Source organism: Zosterops lateralis, assembly GCF_965231275.1.
Source record: "Zosterops lateralis genome assembly, chromosome: 14".
In the NCBI taxonomy this organism is placed as follows: domain Eukaryota; kingdom Metazoa; phylum Chordata; class Aves; order Passeriformes; family Zosteropidae; genus Zosterops; species Zosterops lateralis.
The window spans coordinates 10,577,663-10,593,864 of NC_139774.1; the positions used below are offsets into that span (position 1 = coordinate 10,577,663).

Below are 16,202 nucleotides of genomic sequence, written 5' to 3' on the forward strand. Positions count from 1 at the left end.
TCAGAGAATAATTCCATGATAGATGAACACCTGAATGACTGAGAGCCTATATTGTGTGAGTGATAAATGTGACATTTGCAACACCAACTGCCTTTGTCCTTTCTCCCACCCCCCGGCTAAGGACCCACCTACTCTCATGCAACATAACACAGCTGTGGCACAAAAGCAAAACTGAAAACTCCAGCATAAAGGATGCATAACATAAAGGGAACATAAAGAATTTTATTGTCCAACAGTAGCACCTCAAAATAAGCAGGCAAATGTAACAAAATACAGGGGAATGCCTTGTGAATTCACCAGATTTTAGCTTCTGGCATCTTCAGAAAATGGATTTTTTTATTTGGCTGACAGGAAACCATAAAGCACAACTGTCCTGTAATTGGAGCAATCAGACACATACGGGCACAATAATTATAGGCAAAATAAACTGATTGTAAACATATCTATTCACTGTATTTCTAAGTACCTCATACTTTTATTTTTTATTATTTGAGGGTTTGGGGTTTCTTTTTTTTACCTTATCCTAGCAGCCTTGAGATTTTTAGGTCTTGGTACCATAGGCACCTGTTTCTAAATGTTTATTATCTGGGCTTGCAATAGCGGTTTGTTCCGCTGAGAAGATAAACAATTCACTTAAATAAAGTTTGATGTTACAGACAAATAACTTATGTTTCTCATAATTACTCAAATTGTGGAAACAAGTTTTTTCATTAAACAAATTATGAAATTGCTTGTTTGCTTAGCATTAGTCAAGCATACTCTTATTTCAAAGTTAGGAAAATTACGATCTTTTCTTCATTATAGCCAGTCAAACCATAAGATACAAAGCTAGAAGTTAAGAGCATTTCCTCTTTGAAGGAAATTAAAAAGCCCCACACATCCCCAAAAAACAGTTTAGTTACTTCATAAAAGGCAGTAATACTGCATTAACCCATTGCCTGTGGAAGAGCACTCTTGTGAAATTCTTCAACAGAACACATGAAAGTTTGAGGAAAACTACAGAAATTTGTATACCTTTAGGAGCAGGAGAACACAGAAAAGACTCTTAAGGTGAGCTGTTCCAATTAAGCACCTTTATTGCAAACAAATGCTGGAAGACAACTTCACTCCTTGACTAAAATACATCTTTTTATTTATAGTCACTGATACCCAAGTACCTCCCTTCATAACTGAATTTATGCTAAAAAATTGCTGAAACACAACCTTTGGCTTTGCAAAGCACAGGCCAGGGAGATGTCACTTGGAAATCCACATTGCTGTTAAGGATTTTGTTCTCCCACACAGACAAAGCAAGAAAAATGTGGACAATAGCACTAAGTCACACCCACTGAGAACATTATCTTTTTTTGATCACTCATAAATTTATTGTATAATTCTGCATTCACTTTGTCAGTAGAGAAGGTACTAGAACCATGACATCCTGGTTAAGTGTAAGGCTATTTATCCTATGAGGACACAGGTAGTTATGACAAATGCATTTACTTTAGATAGTATTGGTTATACAGTCAAAGGACACACTGACAATGACAACACACAGCTGTAACTGGGAATGTGTGAGATGGTCCCACCAAGCTCTCACTGCCGATGCTCTCACTGTGAGACGCGATATCGTAGTTTAGGTTTATTAGGATTGTGTTCGATCAGCCAGTCAGCAAGCCAAATCTGTGAACAAAAAACCCAAAACACAAATGTTTTCAGCTTTCTGTTGTTTTCAATTAAGTGCACAGGAGAATATTAAAAGCATTACTTGAAACCTTTGCTACAGATACTCTCCTACTGTGGTGCAAAATTAAGACCTTTCAGAAAAAAATGGACATGCAGATGACCTGTTTTTAAAAAATGTTCTTTCAAATCTTCACAGCTTATATTGCTTTTGAACAATGCACAGTGACCTTTAGAAGACAACTTGTCCTGGCATTGTTTATCTTTGTGAGCCATTTGAGCTATGCTTCAAATAATTCAGCCAGATCTGTTTTGGAATGTGGCTGCACAATATGCATGAAACTGCTTAATGAAATATTACTGCTGACAACACTTAGAGATACTTCACCAGTATCTCATTCAGAGTGCCAGCCTTCTGCACCGAAATCACCTTACAGTACCTAAAACTTAAACCCAAAACATGGTCACTTTTTGGAATACATCTTGTAAGTTTTCCAGCACATTGTACTTAAACGAGAATGTGGGAGGCAGGGATGCCTTGAGTTCTAATTCCATCTGCCACTTTGGGCCTGGCCTTAGGCAAATTAACCTTTTGCCTTGATTTCTCCACTTGTAAAGCAAAGTTTTTAACACATCCTTATTTATTTCACAAGGCTGTTGACGACTGGTTTCTGGAATGCTGAGAACAACAAACTTCATACCACACTGTGAAGAGCTGAGAGAACAGCAGACAGGGAAGGTAAGCAACACTCTGCTTTTACTACCACGGATAAGAAGGGCAGTTTGCAAAGGGAGAGACAAGCAGAGCACTAGGACAGGTAAAGCAACCCAAGACAGAAATGGAAAACAAACAAACAAACAATCCCAAACCACAAAAACCCTTACGAAAACTACTGTGGAAAAAAAGAAATCCTCAAATCATTTAAACCAAATAAATTTATCCCATATTACTTAAGGAACTGGCTGAGACAACCTCTGTGCTGACAGCAAGTATTTCTGAGGGCACAGACAGTTTCTGATGCCATCTCCAAAAGGAAAGGAAAGAAGAAAAGGATACTGGAAAAAACAAAACATTCCAACAGGCCTCCTGTAAGCCACCTAGCAGATAACAAACTGAAAAGCAATAGGCAATTTCTGAAGCAGTATCAAATCAACATTATTATTTTCCTTCTGTTGCAAGGTCACAGATATTATGGACAACTAAGAGGGTGCAAACAGAATGTTTTTAGCAAAGCTACTGACACTGCTTCATCCAGCTTTCTTACAAGCAAGGAAGGAAAGCGTTGTCTTGATGAAGTTACTGTTAGATACTTCATAATTGACTAGAAAATTGTGCTAAGAATGCAGATTAACTGGAAGCCAAAACAATGAGTTAAAAAGATGGAACTTGCAACAAAAAAAATCTCAGTATTTAAAATAATAAAGAGAAGACTGAAAGGAAAGAAAATTGGAATACTTTTCAAATATGCAATAGGTTGCTAAAAAAAAAAAAAAAAAGAGATATTACATTGTCTCCAATGTCTTCTGGGGATAGTAAAGGGGAAAAAAAGGTAATGGGCTTAAAATTGGAGCCAGGAGATTTAGGCTATCTTTTAGTGAAAGCTTTTAACAAGTATAATTAAACACTGACGAAGATTGCCCGGGGAGACTGTAGATTCTCCATCATTTGGAGTGCTAAACTACAGGCCAGACACACATTTGTCAAGAATAGATACAACTGGTTTGGTCTTTGGGCAAAGGAATGGACTTCATCTCTGTTTTCTAGATTTCTATGGTAACAGTGCCAGACATACAGATAAAGTAAACAGGTTATAAAGCTGGAACAATCAAAGTACTTTAAACATTACCTCATGTATATTATAGTTCATAGGACCACCACAAGTGATTTTTAAGGCTTTTTTTTCTCTGAAAAGTATCCTTTAGAAAAATGCAATGTTGATTATAAACGTGATAATGATGTAAAATCCACCACAACTGCCAGCAAGTTGTCACACAGATTAATTATTCTGCATGCTTAAATAAGTACTGGTGTGAATGACTGAAACTTTAAGAACACAAAGATACATTTACCATGTTTTTCCAGATGTAAGAAAACTCATTTTGCGTAGGAACTTAAAACACACCCTTGTTTCATCTCTAACAAACAAATCAGCTTCTAGAAACATTAGCTGAGAGCTAAAACAGCCCAGCTCTTCACCTACAGAGCACTTCTCCTATAAACAGGGACTTCACTAACAGCAAGTGACTGCACCCAAAGCTGCCAGCAGCGCTGGGACACTGCACATACCAGGGGGTCTGGTGGCTTCACTTTGCACAGGGCAGTGAGCCCCGCCAGCAGCGTGGGCTTCACATACAGGTTCAGGTAATCCCGAGCTCTCTGGCCAGTGGGAATGGGCTCCAAGATTGCTGCAAGGAGGAACCACAGGTGTTAGAAAGCAGCCTCTAGAACGATTAAACCCAGCATTCTTCCAAAGTTAGTTTATATGTGAGCTGCTCTTTTCCTTAGTAAGTTAATAATACATCATGGATTTTATAGCTTCTCCCACAGCGAATGGCAAAGAAACTCCCCAAACTTCTTTGCAATATCCCTGAGGTAATTTTACTAATTACAGTCTATTATGAAAAGGGAGGAAATCAGATCATCTGGAGAAAACCTTAATCCTTGAAGATGCATTTGGGGCAGAAGAGAAACAGTATATCCCATGTTTAGCCCTTTCTTCTTCCAGTGTGAAGCTGGTTTCTGAAGATCCTAAAAATCTCACCTTTAGTCTTGTTCTATTTGTCAGGGTGAGGAGGAGACATGATTTACACAAGGGGTAAAGTTTGTAAGGAACGGCAACATCTTTTATTAAACTCACTGATACAGCTGACAAAAAGTATCAGTAGACACCTTTTTCCAGCAGTTTCACTTGCACCTTTCTGTCAAAGAGAAAATCCTGTTGCATTACAAACCTCTTGCAGCCTTTCCAGGTTCTAAGGCCCTTTTCTCTGGCACTTAGCTTTGGAATTGGACTATCATGTGAGCATCCAGCTGCTTTTGAATAGTAATTACTCAACCTGAATCCAAGAAAGAGTCAGTCTTCTCAAGTCAACTGGAGTCTCCAAGGCTGACAGTGCCAGAAACACTTGCTGGATGTAATAGCTTCCTATTTCTTTTCATTTACCAGCTTTGACTGCTCCAGTTCTCAGAGAAGCGTTTGAAAAGTGGAAGCAATCCCTGTAACCACACTGGCTCTTCAGACAGATTTTTAGTAAGCCTTTCACAGCAAAAAATCTCAGCTTATACATAAAGAGATCCACAATTGTGTAAAGCAAACAAACCCAACCTCTGCTAAATGGAGTCAGGGCAGGACAAGGAAGAACTCCATCCTCCCCAGGACCAGCAATGAACTGAATAAACCATTTTACCTTCTGGAAACATGAATCGAATTTCCTTCTCTGCTGAGGAGGTGCTGAGACTGCCATGGAGCCCATTCCTCAGCTCATCAGTCCCATAGAATGCTCTTAAGCTAAAAACAAGGGAAATGACTACTTGGAGGGCAACTGCAAATCCCTTCCAAGTCTCTGCAGCCTGAGAGCACAGAAAAGCAATAGATATATGGACTAATTACAAGACATTGGCTTGATTTTGTTTTAAACATAAGAAGTAGTTACCTAAAACTTAATGCTCATACACTCAACACTCCTCATAAGATAGGTGAACTTTTGCATGCTAAAAAACAATGGTGAAAAGCTGTTGCACAAAACTGAAGAGATAAGAAGCCTGTGTCTGTACTGTACAAACAAACAAATCACAAAAGTGGTCACAATCAAAAGAATGACAACATCCTACTGACTAGCCCGAGGCCAAGTCCCTGAGTTACCTGTGAGCATGAGTTATCCTGGCTCTTAGGCTGTTGGATGGTCCAAGCAATTCCTTCCAGTATGAGACTGCAGAATTTCTAGCAAGAACCATAGCAACTATTGGACCAGAACTCATATAGGCTGTTAAATTAGGAAAAAACACTTTTCCAAATTTTTCTGCATAGAAGTTGCTACATTGCTCTGGGCTTAACTGGAGCTTCCGTTTCTAGAAAGTGTAAAAGACAAAAAAAAGAATTAAAATTGCTTGCTACATTGAAACAGCTTAGAGCATTAAAAGGCAGGATAGAGCCCTCTCCTGCAGTCATATCTTCAAATGCAGAACAGAGTAACTTCTGAAACTCTCTGATTCATCCAGATAGGATCCTCTTTGAGATACAGAGCAAAAGTTTTCCAAGTTAATTAAGGAAACAGTCCATTTCAGTAAGATGTGATTTTAGTCCAGGCAAACTGCAGTATTTTCTAACTGCCAGATGACAGAGCACTGTACAGAAAAAGTGAAGAGCATTACAAGGGCAGGATTTTATTACTCAGCTGCTACAGCATAATGTTCTACTTTTAAACAAGTTTCTCTCCAGCCCACACTGTTAATTATGCAATTGTTCTATTTTTCATTCAGTACTTTGTGACTCTTCCAATACCTGTCTAGCCTGCAGGTGGCCAGGATCAGGACAACTTTGGAGGTTATCAGAAACCATAGAGCAGTCAAAAAAAATTTTTAAGTGCATTCTTTGAGCTCAAACTTATACAACATAACAGTTCCATATACTCAGAGTCCTAATAACTTTGGTGTCAAAAGTCACTGCAGACATCAGAAGACTCTACTAACATATTGCAAATAAATAAATAAATAATCTATTTGTCTCATCTTCTGATATGTATTCAGTAAATAGAAATATGGAATGGTTTAGGTTGAAAAGTGTCTTAAAAATCATCTTGTTTCATCAAGGCCATCAAGCCTGGCCTTGGACACTTCCAGGGATGGGGCGGCCACAGTTTCCCCGGGCAACCTGTGCCAGGGCCTCACCACCCCCATGGCGAAGAACTTTTTCCCACTATCCCACTGAACCCTGCACCCTCTGGTAGTAGGAAGCCATCCTCCCTTGTCCTGCCACTCCATGCCCTTGTCCCAAGTCCCTCTCCAGCTCTCTGGAGTCCCTTTAGGAACTGGAAGGGGCTCTCAGGTCTCCCTGGTGTCTTTTCTTCTACAGGATGAACCCCAGCTCCCCCAGCCTCCAGAGCAGAGGGGCTCCAGCCCACAGTGCATCTTCGTGACCTCTTCTGGAGTAGCTCCAACAGACCCATAAATAAACAAATACAAATAATAAATACAAATAAATAAAACAACAAGAAAGGCCAGGGAGGAAGTGAAAACAAAACAAAACAAGACAAGACACCGCGGAAAGGAGCGGGAGGGGCCCCCGCCGCCCACAGCGCGAGGGCACAGCGCCCCCCAGCGGCCGCCCGGCCCGGCATAGTTAAATATTCATAACCTCATTTCAATATTCATAAAGTCTATTTACTGTAAAAACAATGGAAACAAAAAATTAGTTAGGCTGCAACCGGCCAGCTATAGAATTCAATTAATTCTCTAATATCCACTTGCACACTGCACAAAATCTTGTGAGATCTGAATGACGCACTCTCCAAAGAGCTGCCTTGTAAAGTTCCCATATATGGTCTGTATATTTGCTAAATCTGGGTTTATTAGCAAAGTCTGTGTTTTCCTGCAGTCAGCAAAATAGCTGGTCTGCTCTGATCCATCCCATGCACCAAAAAGCATCTCCTTACAGAATCTAGCAGCAATGTTTGATGAGATGAAGAATATTAATCAATTTTTGGACACACTAGCTTTTAGTTACTGGCTTGATTGCTACAAGTGAAATACCTTCCTGACTTATAAACTTTAGCTATTTTCTCTGGAGCACAGCCTGTTACCTGAACGATGTGGAATCCTGATCGCAAAATGATATCCTCTATTTCTTCCTCTTTGTCAATGATATCTGGTTTGATGATAGCCAGAGTTCTTTCCACATAAATCTGAGGTTCAGGCATTACGACCTCCATCCTGGCTTCTAAATTAGAATTCATTTGCCCCTTCCGTCCTGCAATGACACCAGTACGTGACATTTGGAGTTTATCTACCGCAGTCACCTGCAGTGACACTCACCCACGTACTCCAGGAGCAGAGAGGGTCACATCCACCTCACAAAATCCACCTGAGATGTTCTCTGCACTTGTCAGCACTCTGTAGTTCACATTCCCATTTTCAGTGCAGCAGCATTTTGTGGAAAATAAGGCCAAAATTTAATAATGTTATTCACTAAGTTGGACAACGTATGAGGAAAGAGAGGCATTATCACACACCTTGATGTGGGTTCCCTGTGCTCCCTCACCCTCCACCCACCACGGGCTCCTTCAAACCCCAAATCTCCTCATACAAGGACTGTGGTGTGGGACTAATGATTTGGAGCTGGTTCACTGTAAGCCTCAGAGTAATTTCTCTTTTTATTTTTAATTCCTGTATTTATGGGCTCCAGACAAAGTGTGGATTTTCTGACTGAGCAGATGTACTGACAAGCTTGAGAGCACAGAATTTTGTTGAGCTGTGGAAGCAGTGAGGAGGTTTCTCACAGACCTGTATCCATTTGTAACCTTCTTTTCATCACAGAATGGGGTTGGGAGAGACCCTAAAGCCCATTCAGTTCCACCGTGCCATGGACAGGGACAACTTCCACTATCGCAGGATGCTCCAAGCCCCATCCAGCCTGGCCTGGGACACTTCCAGGGATGCGGCAGCCACAGCTTCTCTGGGCAACCTGTGCCAGGGCCTCACTACCCTCACAGCCAAGAATTGCTTCCTACTATCCCATCTAATCCTGCCCTCCGCCAGCGGAAAAACATGCCCCCTCTTTTTCCTGCCTCTCCCTGTCCTTGTCCCAGGTCCCTCTCCAGCTCCTTTGGAGCCCCTTTAGGCACTGGGAGGGGGCCGAAGGTGTCCATGGAACCTTTTCTCCAGGCTGAACACCTTCAGCTGTCTCAACCTTTTAGAGAGAACTGCGAGCGGGGGATGCTGCGGGGGATTCTCACAGAGCCTCACAGAGCCGCGCACAATGGCGCCCGCAGCCCTTCCCTCGCCCCCTGCCCGCCGTGTCCCCACGCTCCCAGCCCTGCCTCTCTCCATCCAGACACGCAGACCCTGCCTGGCTGCAAAAACCTGCTCCCTGCTGCCAAGGCCGTTCGTAACCCCGGAATCCACCTGCCTTCGGGCCCGGCCGGGGTTTGCTATCTCGGCCTCCGGGAGAGCCGGAGCCGCCGCCGTTGCCGAGCGATGGCGGGGCCGGCCCCGGGCACAAGATGGCGCCCGCGGGCCTCGGCGGGCGGGACGAAGATGGCGGCGGGAGCGGCGCGGCCATGGCGGTGGAGCGGAGCGGTCCTCACGGCCCGGGACCGCCGCGGGCTCCGCGCACACAACGGGGCACCGTGGCTGCCCCGGGAGGGGCTCTGCGAGCGGTGCGGGAGTCAAGGGGGGAGTGGGGTGATACCCGAGGTTCATCTCAAAAATCTCATTCCTCCCTGACAATAAAATCTTTATGTCGGTTTCACCTCACGCTAAGAACTGCTGAGGGAGCCATGCGCTCATGGCAAACGCTCATGAAGCTACGGAGCGCGATTTATTGGCGGGGGGCGGGAAATAATAAAGGAAAAGCCAGCAGCCCTTCCAGGAGTCATTTACCCGTGTTTGTGAGGAGGTTTCCCGTGGACACGCCCGGGCGGCGGCGGGGCGGGAGCTCCCGGAGCGCTGACCTGAACCAGCTCGGTAATGGTGGTTCCCAGCCCTGAGAGGGAACTACAGCCGTGCCACTTCACGTTTGTGACAAAAAGATGTAACGAGTAGGAAACCTTCACCGTTCCGTGCATTCAACCATGAGGAGCCGAGCATTAAGCAGAGCTGGGGAGCCACATTCTCTGGGGATTTTACCCAGATTTTACCCCCTTGGTGCCAACGCGTTTTCTCCCCGCACATCCCCCCTTTCCCCGGCTCTCTGGGGGCAGAATTGGCTGTCCAGTGGCCACTGTCCGTCCAGCCGTGACCCGCAGAGCCCGGGCAGGCGAGGCGGAGTGCCCCGGGGTCACCTCCCGTCCCTGTTTACCGGCGCTCCCGGCTGGAGCCGGGCCAGCTGGGCCCGCGCTATCGGGGTGTGGGCCGGGGAGCGGCCCGGTAACTCCGCCAACTCCGCCCTGCTCCTCTCGATCCCCGTGCCTCGTCCCTTCCCCTCGCCGTGTTCTCATCAAACCCCGGGATCCGGGTGCTGGAATACCTGGGGCTGGCGGCCGAGTTCAGCCAAAACTGGGCACTGCGCTCAAACCCTTGGGTGACACTGACAAAGGGACAGAGAGAAAGAAAACACAGGTGTGCAGGCTTTAAATTTTAATGGTATCAGACTGAAAGTAGAGGTAGGTAAAGGAGAAAAGAAAAAACAAACAAACAAACAAAAACCGAAAAAAAAAAAAGAACAAAAAAACCACCACCAAACAAACAAACAAAAAAACCCAAACAAACAAACCAAACCAAAACAAAAAAACCCCAACAAACAACCAAACAACCCCCCCCCAAAAAACAACAACAACCAAAACCCCCAAGGATTTGGAGCCAGAAGTGCTGACACCATGTGCCTTGGTTAGGTGAGGAAATAGCAAATTTACAGCAAAAGTTGTTTTTAGTGTAAGAAAAACCCATTTTTCCTTAATCTTTTTCATGAGTAATGTGAATAATGTAAATATAGAAACAAGAAATAAAAATATGCAGTTTTTTCCTTGCAGCCAACTTGAACTAGATTTAAAAACCAAAGACTGGTGTTGTTATTCATGTACCTTAAAAAATAAAAGTTCAAGTACACAAGACAAATTCAGATACAGGCTTTCCTTCTCCATCATGGGAACATGGCATTTGTTTCTTTAACAGAAATAAATACCTTATCCAGTGTTTCATTTGAAGACATTGTAAACACCGCAACTTCACAGAGATAACGGATAAACATGTTTTATTTTTTAAGAAATGCTGATAGAAAGAGTCCACCAGTTTTTTAGTTTAGTTCAGAGTTAATTCAGCAAGTCATTTCTTTTCAAAGTCAATGAGCATAAGTCTGACAGCCCTTGCTTAAATTTAGCAGTTCAAAGGCTTCCTCTGCCTGCATGAACACTTCAGAATTATTATTACATAAGAAATGTTGAATTTAATATGCTTGTTTCACTGTTAACGTGAATCTCTTGCAGTTTGTTTATTGTGTGCATTTTTTTTTGCAGCCAGGACATAACCCCAAAGCACCTTCCTGCACCCCGAGGCTGCAGTTTGGCCGGTGCAGGGCCCTGTACAGCTCCTCAGCTCCAAGGGCTGTGTCACAGTTTCTCCTGCTCGCTGTTTCCAGAAGCATTTCTGGAGGGCGGAGATGGTCTAATTTTAGTACTGGGAGAATCCTCCTCTCTCCAATGAGCGAGCGGCTGCATCTGGAGCTGCAGCCAATTACCCGGGTTTCCTCCTGCTGCACTTCCCACGATGGTTTAATAATGCAGAAGCACAAATTTAAAGCGGCCCCACATGTTAAGAGAAAATAACATTATGTGCTCCCTAACAGAGCCATCCTACTAGAAACCTTGGAGGTAGTAGAACCTCAAAGGTTTCTTCTAAAGTCTTGGATTCCATAAACCTGACCTTAAAACAATAATGTGTTAATATCATTGTGTTTATTTTCTTTATAGTGCTTGAAATAATATTTCTGATAACTAGAAGGCTGGTCTGAAATATCTCCTCTAACTTCTGTAGCCCAGGGATGTGCGTTTAGGAAAAGAAAGAAAAAGAAAAAAAAAAAAAAGAAAAAAACCCCAACCAAACAAAAAAACAACCAAACAAAAAGAGGAAAATCATAATTACAATGCAATGAACCATAGCGGTTCTGAACACTTCCCAGGGCATACCCTGGCTGCTGTATCTTATCTGTTAAGCGGTTTAACAAGCCTTAGTTGTCTCACTTATTTTTAGCTGGCATGGAATATTAACACCAAAAGATTGTGGCTGCAGGTGCATTTACATCCTAGTAACACCAGATAAGTAACATTTTAAGGAAAAATATTTTTTCAGAGCTTTGTCCTCTGATAGTGCAAGAAGGTGCAAAAACTAAAATCTTGCAGACCGTTAAAAAGGAAGGAAAGAAAAACAGAATTATGAAAATAAGTGAAGTAAAGCGAAAGAAGTAATACCAGCTAGTAAAATTGATTAAAAATGAAGCACATCTTTTAGCTTTGTTCGCATTTTAATGTTAAGTAGAGAAAAGCGTGTTTGCTTCAGTGGCAGTGTTCTAACTATACACTTAGCACACACACAACTTTCATCCACCATGGGCTCTTTCCTTTATTTCTTTTCATGATGAACTATCTTACCTACCCACAGCACCAGCTTACCTTCACCGCTCCACCCATGCCTGCTCTTGCAGTGCAAAGTGTCTCTGACGGAAATCCTGTGATCAAGGCAACTTCCTCTCCCACATGCCTGCTCTCTCCTCTGTTTCTGCCTTCTCACAACTAAATAATTCTCCTTCTACAGCTCATCTGCATGCTTGAAATCCCAATGAGCTTTTCATTGCTGATGTTTAACCCTGTCAAGCCTTCCTGTCTGTTATCCTCTACTTGTTATCTCACTATTTTTTTGTAAAGATAAAAGTGATAAAATATTCTCTTCATGCTTCCTCTGTCTACAAGTCTCTAAGTGGCAATAACAAAATGCTTATCAACATGTCTGCTGTAACTCCATCATTTGCCCTGATAACTTCACCCCATTTCATTTCCTGATCTTCCCAACACTCACTCCTTCATTTGTTCACAGCTTTAGTCGTTCAGTCTGCTCTGATTCCTAGTACCCACAGAGATATGCTTGTCTCTTTTACCATAAAAAAAAAAAAAAAAAAAAAAAAAAAAAAAAAAAAAAGCAGAAAAAACAAGTCTTTGGTACATGTGCCTCTTGTCACCTCAGAGGTTCTTCCAGTCACGTCTCTTCATCTCTTGCTGGGTTCTACCCTAAATCCCCTTCAAACTTGGTTTTGCTTCCTCTTACCATCTAAAAGCTTCTCAATCCATTTTAAACCAATCTCGTTTGCCCTTTGATCACATTCAGCATATCTAGCTCATGTTTTTTAGTTATCTAGCTTGGTTTTTTGCAGTTATTCTCACATTTTGCTTCTCCAGTCACTGTTTCAGCTTGGCTTGCCAGTCATTTCTTCCCTTGTGTTTCTTTCCTTTTTCTACAGGAGCACTGGTGAGCACTGTCCTTGACTCTCCTCCCTTCCCTCCAAGCTCACAGCTCGACATCCCAATGCACTTTTTCTTTCACTCTGTAAAGACATCTGTTTCCTGCCAGCCCTATAACTGAATTCCACTACTGCCCTTTCAAATAAACACCTTCCTGCTTTATCCCACCTTGCTGCTCAGGATGAGCTCCTGTTGAACACCTGTAGAGGTTGGGGCTGACAACTTATTTCCTAAAAGCTGTCCTCATTGGTATACAGACATTCTATACAAATACTGCATATAGGTATCAGGCTTTCACCTTTTGTAGAGCAGAAACACTTTCAGGTGTTTGTTGCTTTATTGTTCTACACAATGTTTAACATAATACTGGTCTTGGATTATCCCTGAGGCCACCAAGCTCAGAGATAAGTAGTCACTGTGATCCCACCACAATGAAGAAATGAATGTATGAATAAACCAATAAAAATCTTTTATCTAACAAATTAAAAGAGGCAATTGGTTAAATAAGGCTGTTTTGAAGATATATTGTCAATGCCTACTTAAAGATATTTTCTATTCATCTTAATTCCATGTAGCATAAGGAATCCTTTTTGCCATGCTTATTTTGAGCCATTACATTCAGTCTCATCATTAAAATAGATGGGATTACTTGCATACTTGTTATAATTATAAATAAAATGGTAATTATTTATGCTGTACATGAAGACTAGTTTGGACAGAAGGTTCCTATAGTGTGGTGTTTGGTACAGAGTAGGCAGTCTGTGACCTGAGACGCTTACAATCAACTTAGACAAGACAGGCATAGGATGCCAGAAACAGAAATTACACCAAGTTTCAAGGCAGTGGATGACATGTTGTTTCTCTCTCTCCCTCTTTTTTTTTTTTCTTTTTTAGAAGAGAAGCTAGAAAAATCAAGAGAAGGGGAATAATGAGGGTATGGAGGGGATCACCAAGAAAAAGAAGGATATAATTAAGACAGGTATGGCACAAAACTTGTGTGAACAGACAGCAAGGGCAGGGCTTGGCATAAACTGCAAGTTTGATAGAAGAGCAGAATTAGACCCAAGATCAGAAAGCCCATATGAAAGTAAAATTCAGTGGAATTTCAGTCAACACCATGAGTAAACATAGCAATTACAGGATTAAAAAATGGCAAACAACGATAGGGATTTTTTTTTCTCAGCAGTAAATGTGTCATATAGGGAGAATTACCACCCAAGAAGGTATGTGTGTACTTTTCTTTGATTAACCACAGGCTTTGAGTGGGGAGTGAAAAGCAAGACCAAAATCTAAGTCACAGCCCAGAGGAATTCTTTAAAATTACCAGTGGCATGATGGGGCCTGGTGAGACAAAAAATAATCACAACTACCCATATTCTCAAATTTCTCAGTCCTTGATGTCTGGATGCATAAAGAATGACTTTGTTAGTTGGGCCAGTCACAGTTCTCAAACCAGGCTGCTTAGCCAGTCTACAACCACATTGTTATCCTGCTCCTGAATATGGGACACAAAAGGTTCAATCAAACAGCCATTAACATGGGGCAACTGGGAATCACAGAGAGCCCTGCCAGCTGGGGCCTGCTGCTTGGAATTGCCAGCATGGGAGATTGACAGGGACCTGACCAGGAGAAATGGGCAGCTGGAAATGGGTGTGGCTTTAAAGAAAGCACTGCTAGGCAGAAAAACACTTGACAAAGTCCCAGTGGTAGGGAAGGATGAGACAAGTTCAGCAAAGCAAAAAAAGAGAACTGGAGAAATAAAAAGATATGAGAAAGTAAAGGGAAATGTATGTAGATGTCCTAATGAGATGACAGTCATTTACATTCTTAGCAAGTCTTGATGAAATACAAAGATGTTATGGGCAGTGAATCTTGCAAGAAAATGAAGTTATAAATGTATAATCCAGAGCACTCGGATTATGTCCATCAGCTGAGCCTGACAGACCCATTCAAAGTGCTGCAAATTTCAGTTTATTCTCACGTGCTGATCTGTAAAGTTGTAACTTCAGCACAGATGTATTTCTGCAGCCACCTGCCACAGCTGTACACACAAAATCCTGCAAAAAGAAGGTGGACAGAGAACCAGGGCAGTGGCATTCACCACCTGAGCCGTGCAATCTGCAAGCCTCAGTCTGGCCTTGGCTCCCTGTGATTTAAACAAACGTGTGCTATTTTCCCATTAGGGAGGCTGTCAGCACAGGGTAAGGGAATGCACTTGGCTGACAGACAGTGGCTTAGATGGTTGTAATCACAAACCACATCTTTTTGGTACAGACCGGAGAGGTTTAAAACCTAAGCCAAAGCTGCTTGAAAAATCACAAGAAGCCCCCTTGCTGAATGTGGGGTAAGCTCCTCTGACATGGTATAAATTATGGTATCTTATAATTCTTTGCTTCTAACATTCTATTTAAATACAAGAAAACAATATAAAAATATATTCTCATAAAGGTGAGCATCTCTATCAGCCAACATCTACAACCTGTCCTGAGGACATGACAACTTTCAAGTGTACTGGCCCTGCTCTTCTACTGTCTTTACTGCCCTGACTTCATTGAACATTTTTTATGAAGTTCAGCCCAAAGTTCTGGTCGAGGGTTTGTGTATAACATACCCTCCCCTGTCAGTAGCCTATGGCAAGACAGGCATCTCTGAAGATGAATTCTGACCTACTGTATTTAGGCTAAAAACTGTTCTAAAAGCAGCTCAGCTGAAGGACAGTTCATGATCCAGACCAGATCACTTAACGTTTTGCCACTCTTTCTATTCACAAGTGGCTGTGGGCATTCCTGAGTTTTAACAGCAGATCAAAGTTGAGCCACAAGCCATATTTGACAGAGGGTGGAGCAACAACGTGTGCACTCATTACTGCACTAAGTTAGGTAATACTTGTTACTTTTTGCCCACAAGCAAAGGGCTCAACTTTTAGGATTTTTTTTAAGGTGTGTAAGCTTTACCTGTACATCTAGAAAGGAATATCTGCCCCTTTGGCATGGACAAACAGGACCTTGGGAGCTGTATACCGTACAATGTCTGGTTCCAAGGAGCAGTTGTCTCCTGGGCTGCTCACCCAGAGCTCTGCCAGCAAGGCTGACATATCCTTGGGCCAAAGGAATGGAGGCCCGGGCACGTGCTCGGCGCTCCGGCTCCCCGAGTTATGTAATATCCAAACCTAAGTTTAAAAACAACAAACTCTGGCCCCTCTCGGTTGCAAAACCAGCAGGGCTGGAAACATTAAGCAAACCTCTCGCCCTGGAGTAACTGACTCAGTGCCCGTAACGCACCTCGAGCTAAACCAGGGCGGCGCTCTGAGGAAACACAGCGCTCCCGTCGCACCGGACCTTCCCGTGCGGAACCCGCGGGCCCGGCTCCGCCGCGGC

At 42.7% G+C, this 16,202-nt stretch overlaps 1 protein-coding gene across 1 annotated transcript; it reads right to left on the reverse strand.

Annotated features, from left to right (window-relative positions):
- Nucleotides 1-303: 303 nt before the first annotated feature.
- Nucleotides 304-8,866, reverse strand: NME5 (NME/NM23 family member 5). Its single transcript, XM_083871959.1, has 6 exons — nt 8,783-8,866; nt 7,462-7,628; nt 5,526-5,731; nt 5,071-5,171; nt 3,950-4,068; nt 304-1,662 (listed from the first exon to the last, which is right to left on the reverse strand). The coding sequence occupies exons 2-6, from the start codon at nt 7,612-7,614 to the stop codon at nt 1,591-1,593; spliced, it is 651 nt and encodes a 216-aa protein (XP_083728085.1). The 5' UTR covers nt 7,615-7,628; nt 8,783-8,866; the 3' UTR covers nt 304-1,590.
- Between the last annotated feature and the right edge of the window lie 7,336 nt (nt 8,867-16,202).

Coding starts and splice junctions, on each gene's coding strand:
- NME5 (XM_083871959.1), bottom strand. CDS start 7,614: ATGAATTCTAATTTAGAAGCCAGGATGGAGGTCGTAATGCCTGAACCT. Junction 5,172..5,525: donor AGGATAACTCATGCTCACAG/GTAACTCAGGGA, acceptor CCTTGTTTTTAG/CTTAAGAGCATTCTATGGGA. Junction 4,069..5,070: donor TCGATTCATGTTTCCAGAAG/GTAAAATGGTTT, acceptor TCCTCCTTGCAG/CAATCTTGGAGCCCATTCCC.